This window comes from Fonsecaea multimorphosa, assembly GCF_000836435.1.
Source record: "Fonsecaea multimorphosa CBS 102226 unplaced genomic scaffold supercont1.4, whole genome shotgun sequence".
NCBI classification, from domain to species: domain Eukaryota; kingdom Fungi; phylum Ascomycota; class Eurotiomycetes; order Chaetothyriales; family Herpotrichiellaceae; genus Fonsecaea; species Fonsecaea multimorphosa.
The window spans coordinates 250,562-268,724 of record NW_015971638.1 but is presented as its reverse complement, the minus strand read 5'-3'; the positions used below and the strand labels follow the sequence as shown (position 1 = coordinate 268,724).

General features: G+C 52.4%; 5 protein-coding genes across 5 annotated transcripts; 2 read left to right on the top strand and 3 right to left on the bottom strand.

Moving 5' to 3' along the window:
* Positions 1 to 54: 54 nt before the first annotated feature.
* On the bottom strand, positions 55 to 2,360 carry Z520_02732 (uncharacterized protein; the record flags this gene model as incomplete). Its single annotated transcript, XM_016773245.1, has 9 exons — positions 55 to 345; positions 404 to 612; positions 665 to 774; positions 841 to 980; positions 1,033 to 1,134; positions 1,188 to 1,324; positions 1,377 to 1,630; positions 1,704 to 1,988; positions 2,095 to 2,360. The coding sequence occupies 9 exons, from the start codon at positions 2,358 to 2,360 to the stop codon at positions 55 to 57; spliced, it is 1,794 nt and encodes a 597-aa protein (XP_016635302.1).
* Positions 2,361 to 4,381: 2,021 nt separating this feature from the next.
* On the bottom strand, positions 4,382 to 5,590 carry Z520_02731 (uncharacterized protein; the record flags this gene model as incomplete). Its single annotated transcript, XM_016773244.1, has 1 exon — positions 4,382 to 5,590. One exon carries the CDS (start codon positions 5,588 to 5,590, stop codon positions 4,382 to 4,384), a length of 1,209 nt encoding a protein of 402 aa, XP_016635301.1.
* A 1,887-nt stretch (positions 5,591 to 7,477) lies between these two features.
* Positions 7,478 to 10,786, top strand: Z520_02730 (uncharacterized protein; the record flags this gene model as incomplete). The annotated part of the gene is made up of 2 exons (XM_016773243.1): positions 7,478 to 7,506; positions 7,687 to 10,786. The coding sequence occupies 2 exons, from the start codon at positions 7,478 to 7,480 to the stop codon at positions 10,784 to 10,786; spliced, it is 3,129 nt and encodes a 1,042-aa protein (XP_016635300.1).
* A 1,080-nt stretch (positions 10,787 to 11,866) lies between these two features.
* Positions 11,867 to 15,304, top strand: Z520_02729 (uncharacterized protein; the record flags this gene model as incomplete). The annotated part of the gene is made up of 1 exon (XM_016773242.1): positions 11,867 to 15,304. One exon carries the CDS (start codon positions 11,867 to 11,869, stop codon positions 15,302 to 15,304), a length of 3,438 nt encoding a protein of 1,145 aa, XP_016635299.1.
* Positions 15,305 to 15,474: 170 nt separating this feature from the next.
* Positions 15,475 to 18,008, bottom strand: Z520_02728 (uncharacterized protein; the record flags this gene model as incomplete). The annotated part of the gene is made up of 4 exons (XM_016773241.1): positions 15,475 to 16,288; positions 16,455 to 16,793; positions 17,753 to 17,865; positions 17,946 to 18,008. 4 exons carry the CDS (start codon positions 18,006 to 18,008, stop codon positions 15,475 to 15,477), a joined length of 1,329 nt encoding a protein of 442 aa, XP_016635298.1.
* Between the last annotated feature and the right edge of the window lie 155 nt (positions 18,009 to 18,163).

The window sequence follows — 18,163 nt, the reverse complement described above, 5'->3', positions numbered from 1 at the left end:
CTGCTGCTTCTTGTTATCGGTGCACAAATACCTCAACCCCAACCTTCACCCCAGCTATTGTATCAGATTCAGCGCCGCGAGATCGTCATGAATTGCTCCTTCGAGGTCGATTTGGTGATCTTCACCGTCCAACAGCCCCAAGTAATACGACAGGTCGCGGCCATCAAACTCTCGAGTAGCAAAGCCATTGCCTAGGAACTCAAACATGTTCAGTTTGTTCATATATTCGATCTGGTAGTCCTCAAATCTAGGAGTCGCCAGAAGGTCCATATACACCAGTCGAGAAGCAGGGAACATGGGTAGCGGACCATCGATCCTCCCTTGCTTGAACCACGAACTACATCCCTGTAATACGAGAAACATCAGTGTCTTACTTCGAGATAAGTACTAGAGGTACACCCACCGAGGTCCAAGCTGTCCTCTTCAGGAACAGTTGTGCGTGCTCTCTGAACTGCTCGGCGATCTCAGGTTTGGGCGTTAGACTCTTTACACGGTCCTTCTGCATCTTTTTGATACATTGGATGATATTGCCTGCGAGTGTCTCAATGATAGGTAAGAAAGATCCGTGTCCAAGCGGGCCGTAAGGTCCACCCATCATGAAGTAGTTCGGCACTTTATACGATTTAGTGGTCATCACGGGCAGGTATATCGAGGGGATTCATACTGTGAGGAACTCCGAGGGAAAGGTACGATGTGGGCTCCTTGGCCCACATCTTTGCAATGCTGTGCCCATTCGCTTCAACGGGAAATCTAGGGATCCAGCTTGTGTTGAACCTGCCATGCACCAGGTTAGCCAACAAAGCGTCACCGGCCGAAAAGCTAAAGACACTGTGAGCTTACCCTGTGGCACAGATGATAATGTCCACATTATGTTGCTTACCCTCGCTATCGACGAAACCATCGGAGTTGATTTCTTTCATTGGCGAGGTGAAGACTTGGACATTGTCCTGGTTCAACGCTTCAAGGAAGCCGTTTCCAGGCTGGAGAAATCCGAATCAGCTGGCGATCATACATGCTCCAGAATAAACTCACAGTCGGCCTCCTGCATCCCACACCAAAGTTCTTGGGAATGATCGCCTCTAGGAGCTCTGGCTTCGTCGTACCAAGCTTTTGCATCATTTCATTTCGAGCAAACTGGTAACTCAATTCAGTGTTCTGCGCAGCTCTCTCGATACGCGTGATCTTACCTCTCTGGCGCCCTCAGCCTCCTTGGTTCCGTTCAGAATGAACTTGAACCTGACATTCAGCTCGGACTCGATCATTTTCGAATATTTCAGGAACAATTCTGGGTTCTCAGCAAAAAACTTTTGTTGTTCGGGAGTATCTGTCCTCGGCATTAGAAGGCCACTGACCAGAGCAAGACATATGGCGCATACAGTGAAAATTTCCTCCATCTGGTCCAGCAAATTTCTGAGCAAACCCAGCGGTGATCCACGTCGGCGACCTTACCCAAGCGTATAGTTGCTTCACCTGCGACGCAATCTTCGAGATGATCTGGATGCCACTACTCCCAATCCCGATGACTGCAACACGCTTGCCGTTTAGGTCTATTTCGGGGTCGTAATTGGCGCTGTGCACGAGAATGCCCTTGAACGAATGGAGTCCCTTAATATCTGGCCATTTCCAGTTGCTGTACACGCCACCCAGATCAGCATTCAACCGAGACACAGTCAAAAGACTGGTGGAGAAAGCAACAGACGTACTTCAAGATCCCACCACCATTAACGAGGACGTTGCAGGTATCCACGAACCCGGTCCCATCGGGCCGTCGCACGTGCACTTCCCAGACGCCTTGCTCAGGTTGCCAATACGCTCCGGTCACGGTATGCTGGAGCTTGACGTATTTGATCAATCCGTGCTTGTCGACCACGTTCTTGAAATACTGCCATATCTCGGGCGACTCGGAGTAATACTGGGACCAATAAGGGTTCCTTTCCCAGGTGAACTGATACGATGCGGAAGGGATATCACAAGCACAGCCGGGATATCTGTGGACGAAGTTTCCTCATTAGCAAATACCTTTTTTTCACTCCCGAAACAAAAAAGAGAAACAAAGAAACATCACTCCGGGTTGCAGGGTTTCGAGGCAAATACCTATTCTCCAACCACGTTCCTCCGACGTCCTTGTTCTTCTCGTATATCTGCAACTCGACATTCTCGCACCGATCTTCAATAAACTTGGACAGCGTGATGCCCGAAGCGCCTGCGCCGATGTGGATGACCCTTATCTTGCGAGGTGTGTCGTATGGTTCTTCGTGGATCCTGTATCCTCGGGCATTCTGGACCATCCATCCAAGCTCGTTGAAAACCTCGCCGGTGGCATTAGATGAGAAACCTTCACCGTCTTTGGATGGCGCCATTTTTTTCTCCGAATCGCAGAAAGAAAGACAACAAAGCGATCTGTGCAAGCAAACCAAAGCCGGGCCTGATGTCGTGAGTGAGGACTGAACAGCCACTTTATATCGATGTGCCCTGGGAAGTTTCTATCGCCAAATGCGGGATCTGGAAGAACAGAACAGGGTATATATTTCTTTGCGACGATCAAAACTGCGCTCGAGCGGCACCTCTACCGTCTATTTACTCTCGCCGAGCCAGTCAGCAAGGGGACTTGGTGTGTTGGTGAGACCATTTTGGAGGTAGACCTCGGTACTGGAATCCATTCTCCACGGCCCCTCGTCTGCGGGGATCTCACGAGCGAGCGAGGCGAATTGATGGAAACAAGGTTGGCCAGCAAATGTGCTAAGCCGGCTAACGGCACCGAAACATCAAATTTCCCTACGTGGATATTGGTCGATGAGGAGATTAAACACCATCTTCTGGTTCTATCAGGCCACCGGGCTTCTTGTTCAACGGCTGAGGGTCCAATGCTCAGGTTCTCCATCCTCCTCGGTCTACAGCACGGAAGAGTACCGCCAGGTGTTCAATATTCCAGGGGGACTAACGACCCCAATGGCCCTTTGCGCACAAGATATCGTTCCAAAGTTTGGATTGATTCAGTCGTCGTGCAATATCTGGAAAAGGGAACTTTTTTCTCCGCTAAAATCCCATGCCGCAAGGCTATAGCACGCAGCACGCTATAGCCTTACCCGGACGGTGGATACTGTACCACCCCAACTACCGAGTCCTGCTCCGTCTAGATGCGGACTGTACCGCCGGTCGCGCTCCATCCTCGTGAGCTCAGAAAACGCTTACAAAATCCCCGTTCTTTTTCATTGAACCGCGAAAGTTCCCGAATATACATAACGGTGGGTACAGTCAGAATTGGTGAGAAGTCATTGTTAGACGTAGGTGAGAGGTGGGTGAGAGGGTCTTTCGGTATGGAGTTTGTCAGCATAGGACCACAGAAGCAGAGCTGGTGGGGTCGCTTTGTCCTGAATCTGTCCCATGGGCGTGTAAAGGGTATTCGGGCCGTAGATTAACAGGGACCCCGGGCGTCTTTGGACATGCGCATGCGTATCATGGACGTTCGAAGGGTGTATGATATATCGCCGTCGCCACAGCCAGTCAATGCCCAGCTGGGTTCGCTCAGGCGGGGTGGTGCTAGGTAAATAAATTTACCTACATACCTAGACACCAACCGCCGCTTACAAATTCAAAGCAATCAACAGGACCGAATGTGCCCTTTCCAGAATCAGAGTCGCCCTCGAAGGATTTTGCACGGGGATATGCTTGTTAATCATGTCTCGCTCGACCCTGGCATGTATTGGAAGGGCGGCAACGTGATGGCGGAGAAGGGGGATCCTCCTCGGAAGCTACAAGGTATAGCTGGCTCGCTGGATCAAGTGGGCCTTGCACGGTTGCAGCAAGACGACATCTCTAGAGGCTCTTTCACGCGGCATCGAAAAGAAGCAACATCTGCTTCTACGGCATATGCTGCGGCACCAGGTGGTTATGGCGTGCTGAACCAGTGGCCAACTCCTGAGGCAAGAGCCGTATCCCCGCATATTCGTCTATGCCAGCGCTCGAGCTGCCGCTGCTGCTTGTGAGCCGCGGTAACTGTGCTCGTGGCGTTTCCCAAAGGTTTGCTCAGCTCGCGGGTATGCCTCTGATCTCGTTGAATCGACTGTTGTCAAACAGCACGCGGCGAGAAGTCCAGGGTCAGTCGCCCTTGATGGCTTGGGGAGAATACTCAGAAGCACTGTTGGCGCTGGAAATGAAAATGCAGGTGGAGAAGGAAGGATAAGTCAAAAGGTGAATGATCTGTGGCTGTGTGATTCGCTACATATAGCTTTTGAAGCCCCCGTTTGTGGGTGCCATCATCGATGCCAGTTGCGACTGTAACAAGCAGCGACAATGCTTGGACTCACCTCCGAAGTCTCCGCAGCCGCTCTAACCATCCACAAAGGTGTGGCGAGGCTGCGTGTCCTCAAAGCACCCTCCTTCAGCACCAGGCATATTTCTCCTTGGCGAGCCAAACGATTTCATCATCCGGTCCCGCAGTCCATCTGAGACTGCACAAATGCTCTTTGTCGCGGGTAATGATCTCCACCCTGCCCTGCTCTTCCGTCCTCAGCCCCTGAGAAGAGGCAACTACCAATTCCGAGGGGTCCCAGACCTCCACACCTGCAGCCATCTCCCATCGATGTGCTTCTAACTGTGCTCTCAAGAGAAGTGCCGACATTGCATGTTGGGCATCTACTGAACTCTCCACCGAGGGTGGGATAACGGTATGGAGGATATGTAATTGCCACTCTGATTCCTTGGCTGCGTAGACACGACACCAGAGCAGAGCTAAACCGGTGTCTCGATGAATTGCGCCCTTGAATTTTGGGAAACCCTTGTTCAAGACCTTTGTGTGCAACTCCTCTCGAGCGAAGTGCCACTCAAAATGCTCGACATCAGGGCGAATTGCAACGTGGTTGACACCCGGTGTCGCTCTGGATATCGTATGCAGGCGATGTTCAAGGTATTGAGCAGTCGGGATATGCTTGACATCTTCCATCGTCAGGTCCTCAACATCTGGGAACTTGGAAGCGGCTGCATTGTACGCGGCTTGATCCATGGGAGTAAGATGAATGTGGTTGCTGGGGAATACTTTCCAGCCGAACTTGGCATAGAACTTCTGGCCAATATCCGAGTAGAGGACCGAGAATGGATTGGGAGCACCAGTTGATGTCTGCCACGACTCCAATCGTTTCCCTAGCTCTGCCATCATTCTGCCAGCGTACCCTTTCCCGCGGTATTCAGGACGAGTATAAACCGAGGCAATACCATGTGCCTGGGTCTTTTTAACCTCGCCATCTTTAGCGACATATCCTTCAACCAGGAGACTCTCACAACAAGCAAGTATAGGTCGCGAACCATCGGGGTTTGGGGGTATAGAGTCGGACGTCAAAATCCATCCGGTGATACGGCCGTCTCTTGTCAAATCGACTGACTGGAGGACGACTTCGCGATCTAGGTATTGCTCCATGGTAAGCGGTCCTTGCCATTCTTCGGCATTGAGATATGCCGTCTGGACATATTCGAGAGGCGTGGCAGACACAAGTTTCATATCTGGAGATTGAGCTGATGGTTGAGAAGAAGGGTCGACAGCGGGAGGTTTTGAGGCTGAGCTAGTCGCAGTTGAGTGCACTACAGTTGAAGCCATGGTTTCTAAGGACTAACGAAGTCTGTGCTAATGAGCAAATAACGAGTAAGTGATGGTGGATGCCTGAAGAATCGGGGGTTAAAGGTTTTCATGCTGTCCTGTCACAAGGCGCATCAACCTACGGTGAGTGGCAATGGTGTCAAACCTTCTGGAAAGGCAACAAGTACCACGATTGGAGAGTCATTCGGTTGCTGGGACCGTAGAGAGTATCTACCTGGAGTGTTGCAGATGCCTTAAGAGGTGTTTTCATGGAGGGGGTCTAGTTGCAAGTTGAGCGATGGGCAAACTGCGCTTCCTGGACTTGACCGAAAAGGGCCCGTTACGACCGGCTGCGGCACCAAACCATGCAAACCATGCAAACCGGGCCTCATCACCAGCCTGGTAGTGAGGGCGTCTGCACCTTCTGGCCTTCTCCCTTGCTTCAAACCCACCCACCAAGCCTGCGGCATCTGGATTGGCGAGGCTTCTTTTTTCGATGCAGACACTGTTCACATTGCTTTCTCTTTTTAAGTTGCTGTTTCTATAAGGGTCTAGGTATGAATCTAAGGAGCATTGCTGAACCATGGTGCTGTGCTGGCAGGACGTTATCTTGCGAGAGCTCATGATCGCCCTGCATCATTGTCTGGAGGTCTTGATGCCAGGTGGTACTGAAGTCGTTGCCAGAAATCGCCAGGTCAAACAGATTCTGTGGGAAAACCCCCCTCACCAAATGCAAACCCCCCTTATTCCCACACTTGTTATGCTCTTCGTTGATCATTTTGTGACTAACATTTCCTCCGCCGGAAGCTCCCGCTGGCTCAGCTGGCCCAGCTGGCGCATGACGCTAGTGGTAATAACAGGACTCTGGGTTATCGTCGTGGTGGACTGCTAGAGTGGCGGTAATCGTAGAACCCCTGCTTGAGAAGGGTTGCAGTTTGGAAGAGGAGAAGAATTCACAACCCGAGAGGATTCGTACTTGATTCACAACAGGGGGAGGGTTCTTCCGGACTAGAGGACAGGCACCCAAGGCACCCAACAGGGAAAGTGGTCGAAAGTCGAAAAGGCGTCAAACAGGGACCGCCGCTAATCTCGGCTCTTCGCTGGCACTACTCTGTACTCGGTACACATGGTGGAGCAGTTCAGGATGAAGGTTGAGGGCGCGGATGAGGAAGAGAGGGTGGTTGTTATAAAGAGTCGCTAGACCTCGGAGCAAGTTTAGACTTATCTTGAAGGGCCTGCGTCGTCGTTCAGTATTGTTACCTACCTAGCGAGCTAGGTAGGCAGGAGTGGCTCGTATCTGGAACCTCGTTCGCTTGATGCACTTGATGCACTTGACGCCTTCTGACCAGTGGATTCGAGTTCGCGGCAGTTGGTCCAATCCAATTCTGCCACCACCTGTTGCGTGAGCCTCGAACCGCGCACCGCCCAGTTCAACCTCACCTCCCATCACTCGACCATGTCCAATCTTCACAGGAACCATGTCAACATGCAAAGGCTCTTCGTGTTAGGGTTTCTCCTTCCCAAATCCTTTGTTCCTGCCGCACCTCTTCTTTTTGCTCTTCCTCTTCTCTTGGCCTCCGATCTTTCACATTCAATTGTACCATCCCACTTCCCTCTCTCCCACACGTCATCAATGCGCGCCTCCCCGTAGCCTCAATCACTTGAAGTGGTCAGGGCAGCGGCGATTCTTTCACGTCTTTCTCTGTACCTTCACCCCAGAGGACTGCGTTGTAGGCCACTGTCTGAAATTCAAATTGGGCCAGGGCAGCAGATCGCAGGACACGAGAGAAGGCTACTTCTACCAGGACGACCCGTGAACCTCGATCAACTCCATACGCACGGACATCCAAAAATCTCCCTGCATCATCCGGCCTTGATTTATCCCCAACCTCATGAGTCGCCGTCAAAATGTCCTATTACCAGCCTATGACCCCTCGGTAAGCACCTCTGTCCAACCTTCCCACCCTTCGCAAGTCTTCTCCGCTCAACTGCCCTGTGCTCTTGCAAGCGATCTTGGGCCCTTCAAGAGCCGCAGAGCCTCTACAGTCAACCAGTCCCTCTCTTGCAAAGATTGAACATATCTTCATACTCCTGGAAACTAACCGTCTACTTTTTAGACTGGATGCCATTCCCACAGACCGTCGGAATTTAGCTCGCACTATGACATACCAATCTCCCCCTCGCAACTCTGATATGGCAAACCAGAACAAAGATGCCATTATCGAGGTCTCTGACGATGGATCTGATACTGATCTATCTCCACAATACACACCTTCCCGTCAGTCTTTGCGTCGACTCCCACTCAGAAGAGCTTTGTCAACTTCCTCAGCTAGTGACGCCGAAGTCTCCGATACCGAGTTTGCCCTGGAATCCCGTCATGTTCGTCCTCCCCGAGCCCTCAAGCGAACAAGGACTCCTGGTAGTTCCATAGCCAGCTCACCACAAATACCACCGGGCGAACGTGGGAAGCGCCGAGCAAATTCACGCTCCCCTCGCGCTCAGGTTAGCACGGGCGGCAAAGAAGCTGGGTCTAGTTCGCAATTGTTGCATCACATATTCCGTCGTGATGGTATTGCTCCTGAACGAGCAACTGCTGTTCCAAGGCCAAACAATCCCACGCGGCGTTACGGAACTCCTGAGAAGACAAAAGCAGCAGAACAACCACCGTACTACGTCGACGGCCGGCTCGATATCAAAATGTATCGAGGGCCAGGTTACGAGCGCTTTCCCGTAGTTCTTGGGACCGTGGAAGGACATCAGGAGCTGTGTGATGACTGGGACGCAAAACAGCTTCGCAAGCTGGAGAGAAAGGCGCACAAGCTGCGGCAAGCAATCCGAACTCCATATATTATCCATGGCTCCGATTCCGATTCGAGTGACGATGGATCAGAAGACGAGGGGAAAACGGCGTTCGAAAAGGAGTGTCTTGCCAGAGTTATCGATGTCTTTCCAGACATTGAACACGCATATGTCGAAAAGAAGATCCAAGATGCTCCTCCACAGCCTCGATATTTCGACGAAGATTACCAGGAAATCATCACCACTGGCGTCCCACCCCTTGCTGAACAGATCATTACTGAGATTCTGGAGATGCAGTCATATCCCAAGCAGCCTCCTGCCAACTCGATGGCCTTGGGAAAAGGAGCTGCGGACGACGGCACTGGCATCAACATCACCTGGAACAGAAATCTTCCAAAGGACAAAGTGTACACAAAAGACGCTATCATTCTGCTTGGGAAGCATTTCGTCAATGTCCCTACTGATCACATCATCAAAGTGGTGGAGGAGAAAAAGTCCATCTTTGACTCGTATGTCACCATCCAGGGAGAAGAGGACCGGTATTACTCGGTTGAGCCCAGACCCTACACGCGTCGCCCTTCAGCAACGACTGCGCTGGAAAGACAATACATGCTGTCAGCAGACGACCGCCGCATTCCCGCAGAGTACGCCAACAGAGTCAACGAACTGCAGGCAGCTAAGCAATTCTGCGCTCGCCAGGCGATAAAGGAGGAAGTCAAGAAGGCTAAGGAGGAAGCTGAAGCTTTAAATTTGGCGGAACACATCAGGACCGGCGCCATCATGGAATGCCAGTGCTGCTTCGACACGGAAACTCCTCTCAACCGCATCGTCCCTTGCATGGCAGATATTCCGCATTTTTTCTGCTTCACCTGTGTGGAAGGCCTAGCCGACAATCAAGTTGGAATGCTCAAGTATGAGATGTACTGTATGGACGCTGGTGGCTGCACCGCGGAGCTTTCTCATGAGGACGTAGGAAGGGCTGTCCCGATCACCACCTTTGACCGCCTACAACTCAACAAGCAACAAGCAGAAATCAAGGCCGCCAACATTGAAGGTCTCGAGCAGTGTCCTTGTTGTGAATACAAGGCGATTTGTGAGGATGTGGTAAAACAACCCATCTTCCATTGCCAGAATCCAGAGTGCGCTCGCGCAACTTGCAGAAAATGTAAGAAGGAAAGCCATATTCCAAAGACTTGTGAGGAGAATAATCGCGACAAGACGTTATCGGCGCTACATTCGGTGGAAGAGGCCCGGTCGGAAGCCATTATTCGAACATGCCCCAACTTGACATGCAAAGCCCCAATCGTCAAGGATTTTGGATGCAACAAAATGACATGTGCACTATGCCAATGCCTCATGTGTTATGTGTGCAATGCAGACATAACGCATCTCCGCGGCAATGCCTACTCCCATTTCGGGAGCAAGTGTATCTTGTATGACGGAGAAGGCATCAACCGACACGAAAATGAAGCAAACGAGGCGGAACAAGGCGCCATCACCAAGGCCAAAGCCATGGATGCAGAGCTTGATGAAAGCAAGCTTCGCGTTGACACGGGAAAACCCAAGGAACGCCCATCAGCCTTACTGATGCATCCCGCCGCCGACGTGTTTCTGCGCGGTTTGAACAATCGCGCTGCGCGTCTGAACAATCGTCAGGCACACCTTCGCGACCTGCAAGCCCGTGTCGATCGTCTCCAAGCTCTGCGCCCGGATCCCGAGCTCGAGGAAATCCTGGCAGCCGTCCATCGCATAGGCGGCGCGGGGCAGCCACCCCCAAACCCAAGGGAGCACATTCAGGAATTGGCTGACCTCTATAGACGTGCGCGCCTGAATCTGGCTCGACATCAACCTCATTTAGAGGCACAGCTGCAGCAGCCTGCACCGGCAGATCGCTACGCGCCGGTGCACAACCAACTACCAGCAGCTTTCAATCCTGTGGTCAACCCGCCTGTTCTTCTTCCTCCTGCTCACCATAGGCCGGCGCCTGCCGCAGGAGCTTTTGGTGATCACGATTGGCCAGGTAGCAACCGCCTTAATGGTATCAATGAGGGCCGCCTTCTGGGGACTCGCCAAAACTTTGAATTCAACTTTGCTCGAGCACAAGCGGCCATGCCAGATCCGATTGGCTTGGATGCACATGCCGGTGTGATGCGTGAGCGCCGTCGAGTAGCTCAACCACCTCTCCAGCCGAATAATCTGCGATACGATCCCTCCCTTGGACAATATGAAGGCGGTGCTGCGTATGCCAGCCCTGTAGCTGGTAGGAATGTGGATGCAAGGCAGCTTCATCGACCGGCTGGTGCTGCCGCCCCTGCCCAGGGTATGCAAAGTCAAACATCACCCGTTGCCGCTGCCTTAGCTCGCATTCATGCTCTTGGTATTCCCAGGGGAGAAGCGCGAAATCAGAGCTCTGTTTAACTTGGACGCGCATAACTCTTTTTGGTGGAGTTTTGTGGGAGACTGCATAATTCTGCCAGTGTCGAGTCAGCATGAGCAGTGCGCGGCTTGACGACACTAGGGGGCGCTGCGGACAATTCCTGGCACCCTTACACATTGGGGGGCACCGCGTTCAAGGACTGCCAATAGCCGCGAAACAGGTGCTGCGGACAACAAAGTTGCAAACTTGCCTAACAGATGCGAGGCGCTGCGGACAATTTCTGGCATCATCAGAAATCAGGGGGCGCCGCGTTCAAGGAACACCAATGGCCGCGAAACAGGTGCTGCGGATAACAAAGATACAAACTTGCTAACAGACGCGAGGGGATTCCACTGCGAACCCATGACATGGTTCATTGTTACTTGTTCACAGTGACACGCACACGAGCTTTACTGAGGGAGGTCCGCACTGAACATGATCCATGTTGTACAGGCTCTTTCTTGGCCTCTTTTATTCCGAAATGCATTGCCTTGGACCTTTGGCCACGTTGGCTAAGATTAGGGCTTGGCTTCATGTTTTGCTTTCTTCACCCGGATACAGGTTGCCTTGGAGCATTGCTGTGGGGTATTGGCCTGGAGATTGTGACTTGGTCGACTGGAACTGGGTTCAAAGGATAAAGGCGAATGTGTGTACGGACATGGGGATCGTTGGCCTCGGGATTACCGGCGGACCGTGACAGTCCAAGATGACCCTTGAATGTATGTGTCAATCTCACGGATAGATGGGTTATTAGCACACCTTCCCGCTCACATACCTAGGTACGTTGTGATTGAAAGTCACAAGCTCGTTTAATAGTAGACCGAAGGCATTCCATGTATGTACCTCGTCCTCCAAACCTGATACACATTTGAAGAAACAAACGGCGACGGGCAAATCTGTCACCTGACTCCGCGTGTCAATTAAAATGCAACACCACCAACGCGGCAGATGTGTATACGTCATGATTGGCCCAGACCTGCACACTTTGTAAGTGTGGCTCCTTTTCATTGTCACCAGAGTGCAGAAGACGTTCACAAGACCTGAGCCCACAGTGTCTGATCCGACCAATTCCCCCATACTCTATGGCCAAGTTGCAGGCTGCCAGCGTCTCTCGAATACCAGTCAATCGCAAACGGAAACGCTCTTCCAAAGGCGAAGAACAACCAACTGATTCTGGCCTCGTTTCCTCTATCGCAGCCACAACGAAAGTCCCCACGAAGGCTCATGATGGAGGTCCCAAACCTAGAAGAACGAAAGCCACGTCGAAACCCCCCCTCAGCCGAACAAGTTCGTCGTCAAGTCTGGTGGAATCGGAAATACCTTGGCCGGATCATTTCAAATATCTCTCCCAACTGCACCGCGCCCTGAATATCGTATACACTTTTTGCTGCACTCGAAAGCATTTCGCGACCACATGGGACAACATCAAGAGCGCGGTGGAAGGGCATATCAAGAAGCCGTTGATCGAGGACGATGTGGCGCAAGTCAAGGCCCTGTTGCCCCGGGCCATCAACTTTGCGTATGTCGACGAAGAACACCTCATGGTCACACTCATGGGCGAGGAAGATGGTGTCAAGGGAGGCCGAGCCGATCATTTTCGGTCTTTGGAGGAGGATGAGAGCGCTCCAAGAGACAGGTCGGAGCCATCCAAGGAGCTTCTTCTGTTCGAGTTTGTGGATGGCGACCTGAAAAGACAGGTAATCGACCCCAAGACGGGACAACCCACAAAAGCCACTCAGAAGTTACGGAAGGAAGATCTCAAAATACCCGTCTTCAGTCAGAATTCGATGCTTAAACTCATCGAAAAGCGCAATGCCAAGTTCACATCTGCCATCAATGCGTTCCTTAATCAATGTGCCGAAGAGCATGCAGACCCGGTTGAAAAGATAAACGACCTAAAACAGCAATACATGCCCTGCCCTTCTTCTAGTCGTCCTACAACACCTGGCCCAGATGAACGTCTGCAGAAAGCGATCCCAAAGGAGCGAAAGTCAATATCGGAGATAGTCAAAGAGATTAGCGAGCTCGAGTGGTATACCGGTCAGATCGTTCCAGATGGACATCGTGTATTCGATCCTCAGCCAGCCATATATGGAGACCTAAATTTTCAATTATCCCAAAACCTGGTGAATGCGCTGTACAACAGCAGAGGTATAACTCAACTGTACTCGCATCAAGCCGAAGCCATCAATAATCTGCATGACGGCCATCATGTAATCGTGTCTACGTCGACTAGCTCGGGCAAATCGCTGATCTACCAGGTACCAATGCTACACGAACTCGAAAAAGATCCGGAAAGTCGTGGGCTGTATATTTTCCCCACGAAGGCCCTCGCTCAAGATCAGCGCAGAAGTATGAAAGAGCTCTTGAAGTACCTTCCAGGCTTGGAGGACACGGTGGTTGAGACATTTGACGGCGACACACCCATGCGGGAACGCAACCAAATTCGAGATGAGGGCCGGATTATTTTTACGAATCCGGACATGTTACACATTACCATTCTACCCCAGGAGAGTGGATGGCGAGGATTTCTCCGAAACCTGAAATACGTGGTCGTGGACGAGCTGCATGTGTATAATGGCTTGTTTGGTGCTCACGTGGCCTTCATCATGCGCCGGTTACGGCGAATATGTGCTGCGGTGGGAAACCGCAAGGTCAAGTTCATTTCATGTTCTGCAACAGTGGCCAATCCAGAAGAGCATATGAAGACAATATTCGGGGTAGATAAAGTCAAGTTGACAGATTTCGATGGTTCTCCATCCGGCAGAAAGGAGTTTATTTGTTGGAATACACCATACAAAGACCCAGGCGATCCCACGTCAGGCCGTGGTGACGCTTTTGCAGAGACAGCAAGGCTAATCTGCCATCTCATTCTACGGGGGGTTCGAACGATTGCATTTTGTCGCGTGCGGAAGCAATGCGAAGTCCTGCTTGCGGCTGTCAAGGCCGAATTCACGAATCTCGAGAGACCAGAGTGTGCTGCTCTGGTCATGGGTTATCGTGGGGGATACTCAGCTCAAGATCGTCGGCGAATAGAGTCAGAGATGTTTGGTGGCAAGCTCATGGGGATCATTGCGACTACGGCTCTGGAGCTGGGTGTGGACATCGGATCCCTTGATGCTGTTGTTACGATGGGTTTCCCATATACGATTGCTAATCTGAGACAACAGAGTGGTCGCGCAGGTCGACGGAACAGAGACTCGCTTTCTGTTCTTGTCGGTGATTGTTTTGCTGTGGACCAACACTACATGCAGAATCCCGACGAGATCTTCACGAAGCCTAATTGTGAACTCCAAGTGGATCTGCAGAACGAACTTGTGGTGGAAGGGCATATCCAGTGCGCTGCTTTCGAAATGCCTATCAAGGCAGACGAAGACGAAAAGTTTCTGGGCAAGATGTTGCCCGAGATATGCACAGAACGGTTGTCGTATGATTCAATGGGATTCTATCACTGCAACGAGAGATTCCGACCATTGCCCTCCAGATGTGTCCCCATCAGAGATACCGAAGACAATCACTTTGCCGTGGTTGACATTACACATGGTCGGAATGTGGTCCTTGAAGAAGTCGAGGCCTCGCGAGCGTTTTTCACCTTGTACGATGGAGGAATATTCCTGCACCAAGGGCGGACATATATGGTGAAAGAATTCTCACCCGAGCGCAAGATTGCCCGAGTTCAACTCGTCAAGGTGGACTGGACCACGCAGCAAAGAGATTACACCGACGTGGATCCAATCGAAACCGAGCAGGTCCGTCGGGTATCAGCCAACTCACTCACCAAAGCATATTTCGGCCGCATCAAAGTGCACGCCGTGGTGTTTGGTTTTTTCAAAGTCGACCAGAAGGGTCGTATTCTCGACGCAGTGGCCGTCGACAACCCACCAATTATCATTCACTCCAAGGGCCTGTGGTTGGATGTCCCGAAATACGCGCTGCAAATCCTCAAGGATAAACGATTGAACCTCGCGGCGGGGATCCACGCGGCCGAGCACGCGTTGATGTCTCTGATGCCACAGTTTGTAGTCAGCATGCCCGGCGACGTGCGGACAGAGTGCAAGAACGCGCTGAAGGAATTCGCAAAGAAGGAAACTCAGCGGAAAAGACCTGCCAGACTGACCTTTTACGACGCAAAGGGCGGGCCCGCGGGTTCCGGAATCGCGGCCAAGGCATTTGAATTCATCGACATCCTGCTCGAACGCGCCGTTGCACGGGTCGCGGCGTGTCACTGCCTCGAAGGCTGTACGGAATGTATCTGCGACGAGCGGTGCAAGGAGAAGAACATGGTCATGAGTAAAGCCGGCGCGGAAGTGATTCTCAAGTCTTTGTTAGGTATGGAAATTGACGTTGATGCCCTGCCTGAGGGAGAGGAGGAAAGGGTCCCTGCCGGGGTGGAGACGGTGGTGTTTGCCACGGAGGTGATGGGCAGGCATGGAAGGAGAGTGCTCGAGAAGGAAACCTTTATCAAGAAGGAAAAGAGTGACGAGGACGCTATTGTCATCAAGGATGAGCCTGAGGATTGATTAACCAAGAGGCTAGTCTTGTACACACATACCTAAGTACCTAGGTAGGTATGAGTGCTGATGATGGTGATGATGACGACGGCGGACAGTTTACACGAGTCAATGAATCACGACGTCTATTGATTTCTAAGTTTCCCCCTCAGTTTCTAGTCAATCGGACAACGCCCACTCTATCTATTCGGAGTCGGATTCTGAGTTGTAGGAGCATCCAAGCCCCTGGTCGCGTGCCTGACAAACGCCTCCGCCTCCCTTTTGACAGTGGCGATATTGATGGCTCCGGTGCCATAGGCCCTTGCGATGGCGGCCTGCACCTCTTCGTCCTCGTACAGCGTGTCGTCGTCGACATCTCCGTCCGCACCAGCGGGTGCACCTGTGCTTTCGACGGCGACCACGGCGCGCCAGTACGCGTCGTCGCGATCCTTGAGGGTCCGGTTCCGCACCACGGCGTTGCGCGCGATCGAGTACGCGCGCAGATTCGTGGCGGCGAGTTGGAGCGCCAGGTTCGCCTGCGTGAGCAGCTCGTCGGTGCGGCGGCGCGAGAGTTCCGGGTCGTTGTGGGCGGCGGCGGTGCTCAGAGGGAAGAAGAGGTAGGAGAACCGCCCCGTCGCGGAGACGTAGATGCACAGCGCCGCGCACATGTCGAATATGCACAGGCTCAAATACCGCGCCGTGCACGCGAGCCAGAATATGCCCCCCGGGGCGGTCGTGCTGATCGCCACGGCCGGCGTATACGTCGATGTGAGGAACATGTCTGTGGCCGCGAGGACCAGGGCCGCGGGGATCGCGGCGCGTCGCCACGTCGAGGCTTCGTAGCCCGCGACGGCCTCCGAGGTCGCGAGACCTAGGGAGAAGATGTGGAAGAGATGGGGTAGCACACAGTTGGTGGGAAGGTGGTAGAGTAAGTACGACATGGGGTCGTCTGGGTGGCAGAAGGGACAGTCTCTGAGTGTCGAAGGCCCGAAGCGGAGGTAGAGTTGGCGGAGGCTGTCAATGCACAAGTGTTATTGTGGTTAGATTCATCGGGCTCAGGTCAAGGGCTCCCTTTTTTTGGTCTCTTAATGGAAATTTGAGGGTTCGGGAGCCGTGGGTTGTTGTTCATTGCTACACGCAGAACAGGAGGGAAGAGAGAGAGAGAGAGAGAGAAACGTACGCTGGAGAAGTCAATTTCGCCCTCAAAGCCTCGTCGGCTGCAGTGAGAATCCCATTCTCCCGCACCAGCGCCAGTCTCTCAAAGAGCACGTCCGTGGGCACCGACAGCCGCGACTGCGTGACCACAAACACATTGTGGTCCCTAACATCACCCTTCAAGGGCCACGACAGGTACAAAAAGACGCATATCGATGCGAACAGCGCGTTCAGCCCGCGGCTGGTCCGCTTCGGGAGAGGGCGAGGCGGTGCCCTGGTGCGGTATGCCGTCTTTAGGGCGCTGTAGTAGTTGATCGCTCGGGGGAGGATGAATGTGAAGAGGAGGGGCCAGAATGGCTTTATGCTTTTTAACTCGGATGGAAATGTTATTCATTTTGCCCTTTTTTTTAACCCCCTTCCGGATGGTGTGAAGCGACGGAAGCCACCCTTTACGAGGGAGGAATGGAATGGGATGAATGAATGACTGTGTCTGATCGGGAGAGGTGATGGAATGCACTTACCTGCTCCACAGCGTCATGACTCTACGAACAAATAGTCGAGCGTCACATCAGGAGAGACTGGATACGAAACAGAGGTTGTGAGTCTTCGTCGTGTCCTATTGACTGACCGTCTGGTGGGCACGTAGATGCAAGGTTGTCATGAAACTTCATTCGAGGGTCAACCACGGAGACGGAAAGATGATATTCCGAGATCCAACGAGGCTGTGATACCATACCGCACGCAGCCTTGCAGAGGCCGCTGGTGACTAACGGTTCTATACGACAGATCTAGGCACACAAAAGCCTTGCGGAGCATGGAACAGTGCACAATCAGACACAAGCAGATGGCAGACGGCATGACGTGTCAATTGTTTGAGAAAATAACATGATATACTGCTGGCGCATCCACCAGCAGACCGCAAGGGAGAGGGCTGTCGATAGTCGTTCCCTGAATTACGCTTTCGGATCAGTGTACGCCAGCATGCAGCGAGATACATGAGCCACAGCACAGTAGATATATCAAGTCTTTCTTCGCTTAATTTAACGATTGACGCTGGACAAAACGTAGGAGCGCTGCCCAGCTGCACAGGCAACTCCAGATTCCAAACCTCTCGCGCCCAATGCGCCTCACACAAACTCCTCGCTAAGACCTTCAAGGTTGTGATGAGCGTGTCAAAGAGCTCTTGCAGCCTTGTCGAGTCGTGGACCAAAGCAGCTCTTCCACCCGACTTCAACCCGTGTCATTTCTTTGAATTGCCTGACCCCGTGTCGGACTTTTTGGCTTCCGCTGTGGCACCTTGTCAGTTGGCCGTCCCATTCGTACCCGGACTGCAGTGTCGCTATGAGCCCACCTTTTGCTTGTTTCTCCCGCATGATGGCTGCCTGCGCTTCTTTCGTTCGCTGAAACTCGGTGCCGGATTGCGTGTTCTTCTTTTTCTGTAGCCGGGCATACGTTAGCCCCGGTCCGAATAACTCTCCAGCTCTGCTTGAAAGTATGGAAAAGTGTCGGGTCGGACCTGTCCAGCCTGGTCCTTCAGGTTCTTCTCGCGAGCCTTCTCCCTCTGATTCCCGCGAGTCATGGCTGTGATGGGTTGGAAAGTGGTTAAGTCTCGGATCGGCGGATTGGGCGGGAATCTGAGAGAATGAGGTAGTGCCTTGTTGCTAAGCCGGCGAGGAGGAAAGGAAAGAGGAAGAGAAACAGAAAAACAACTTGGTGAAGGCCTGAGGTATGAGA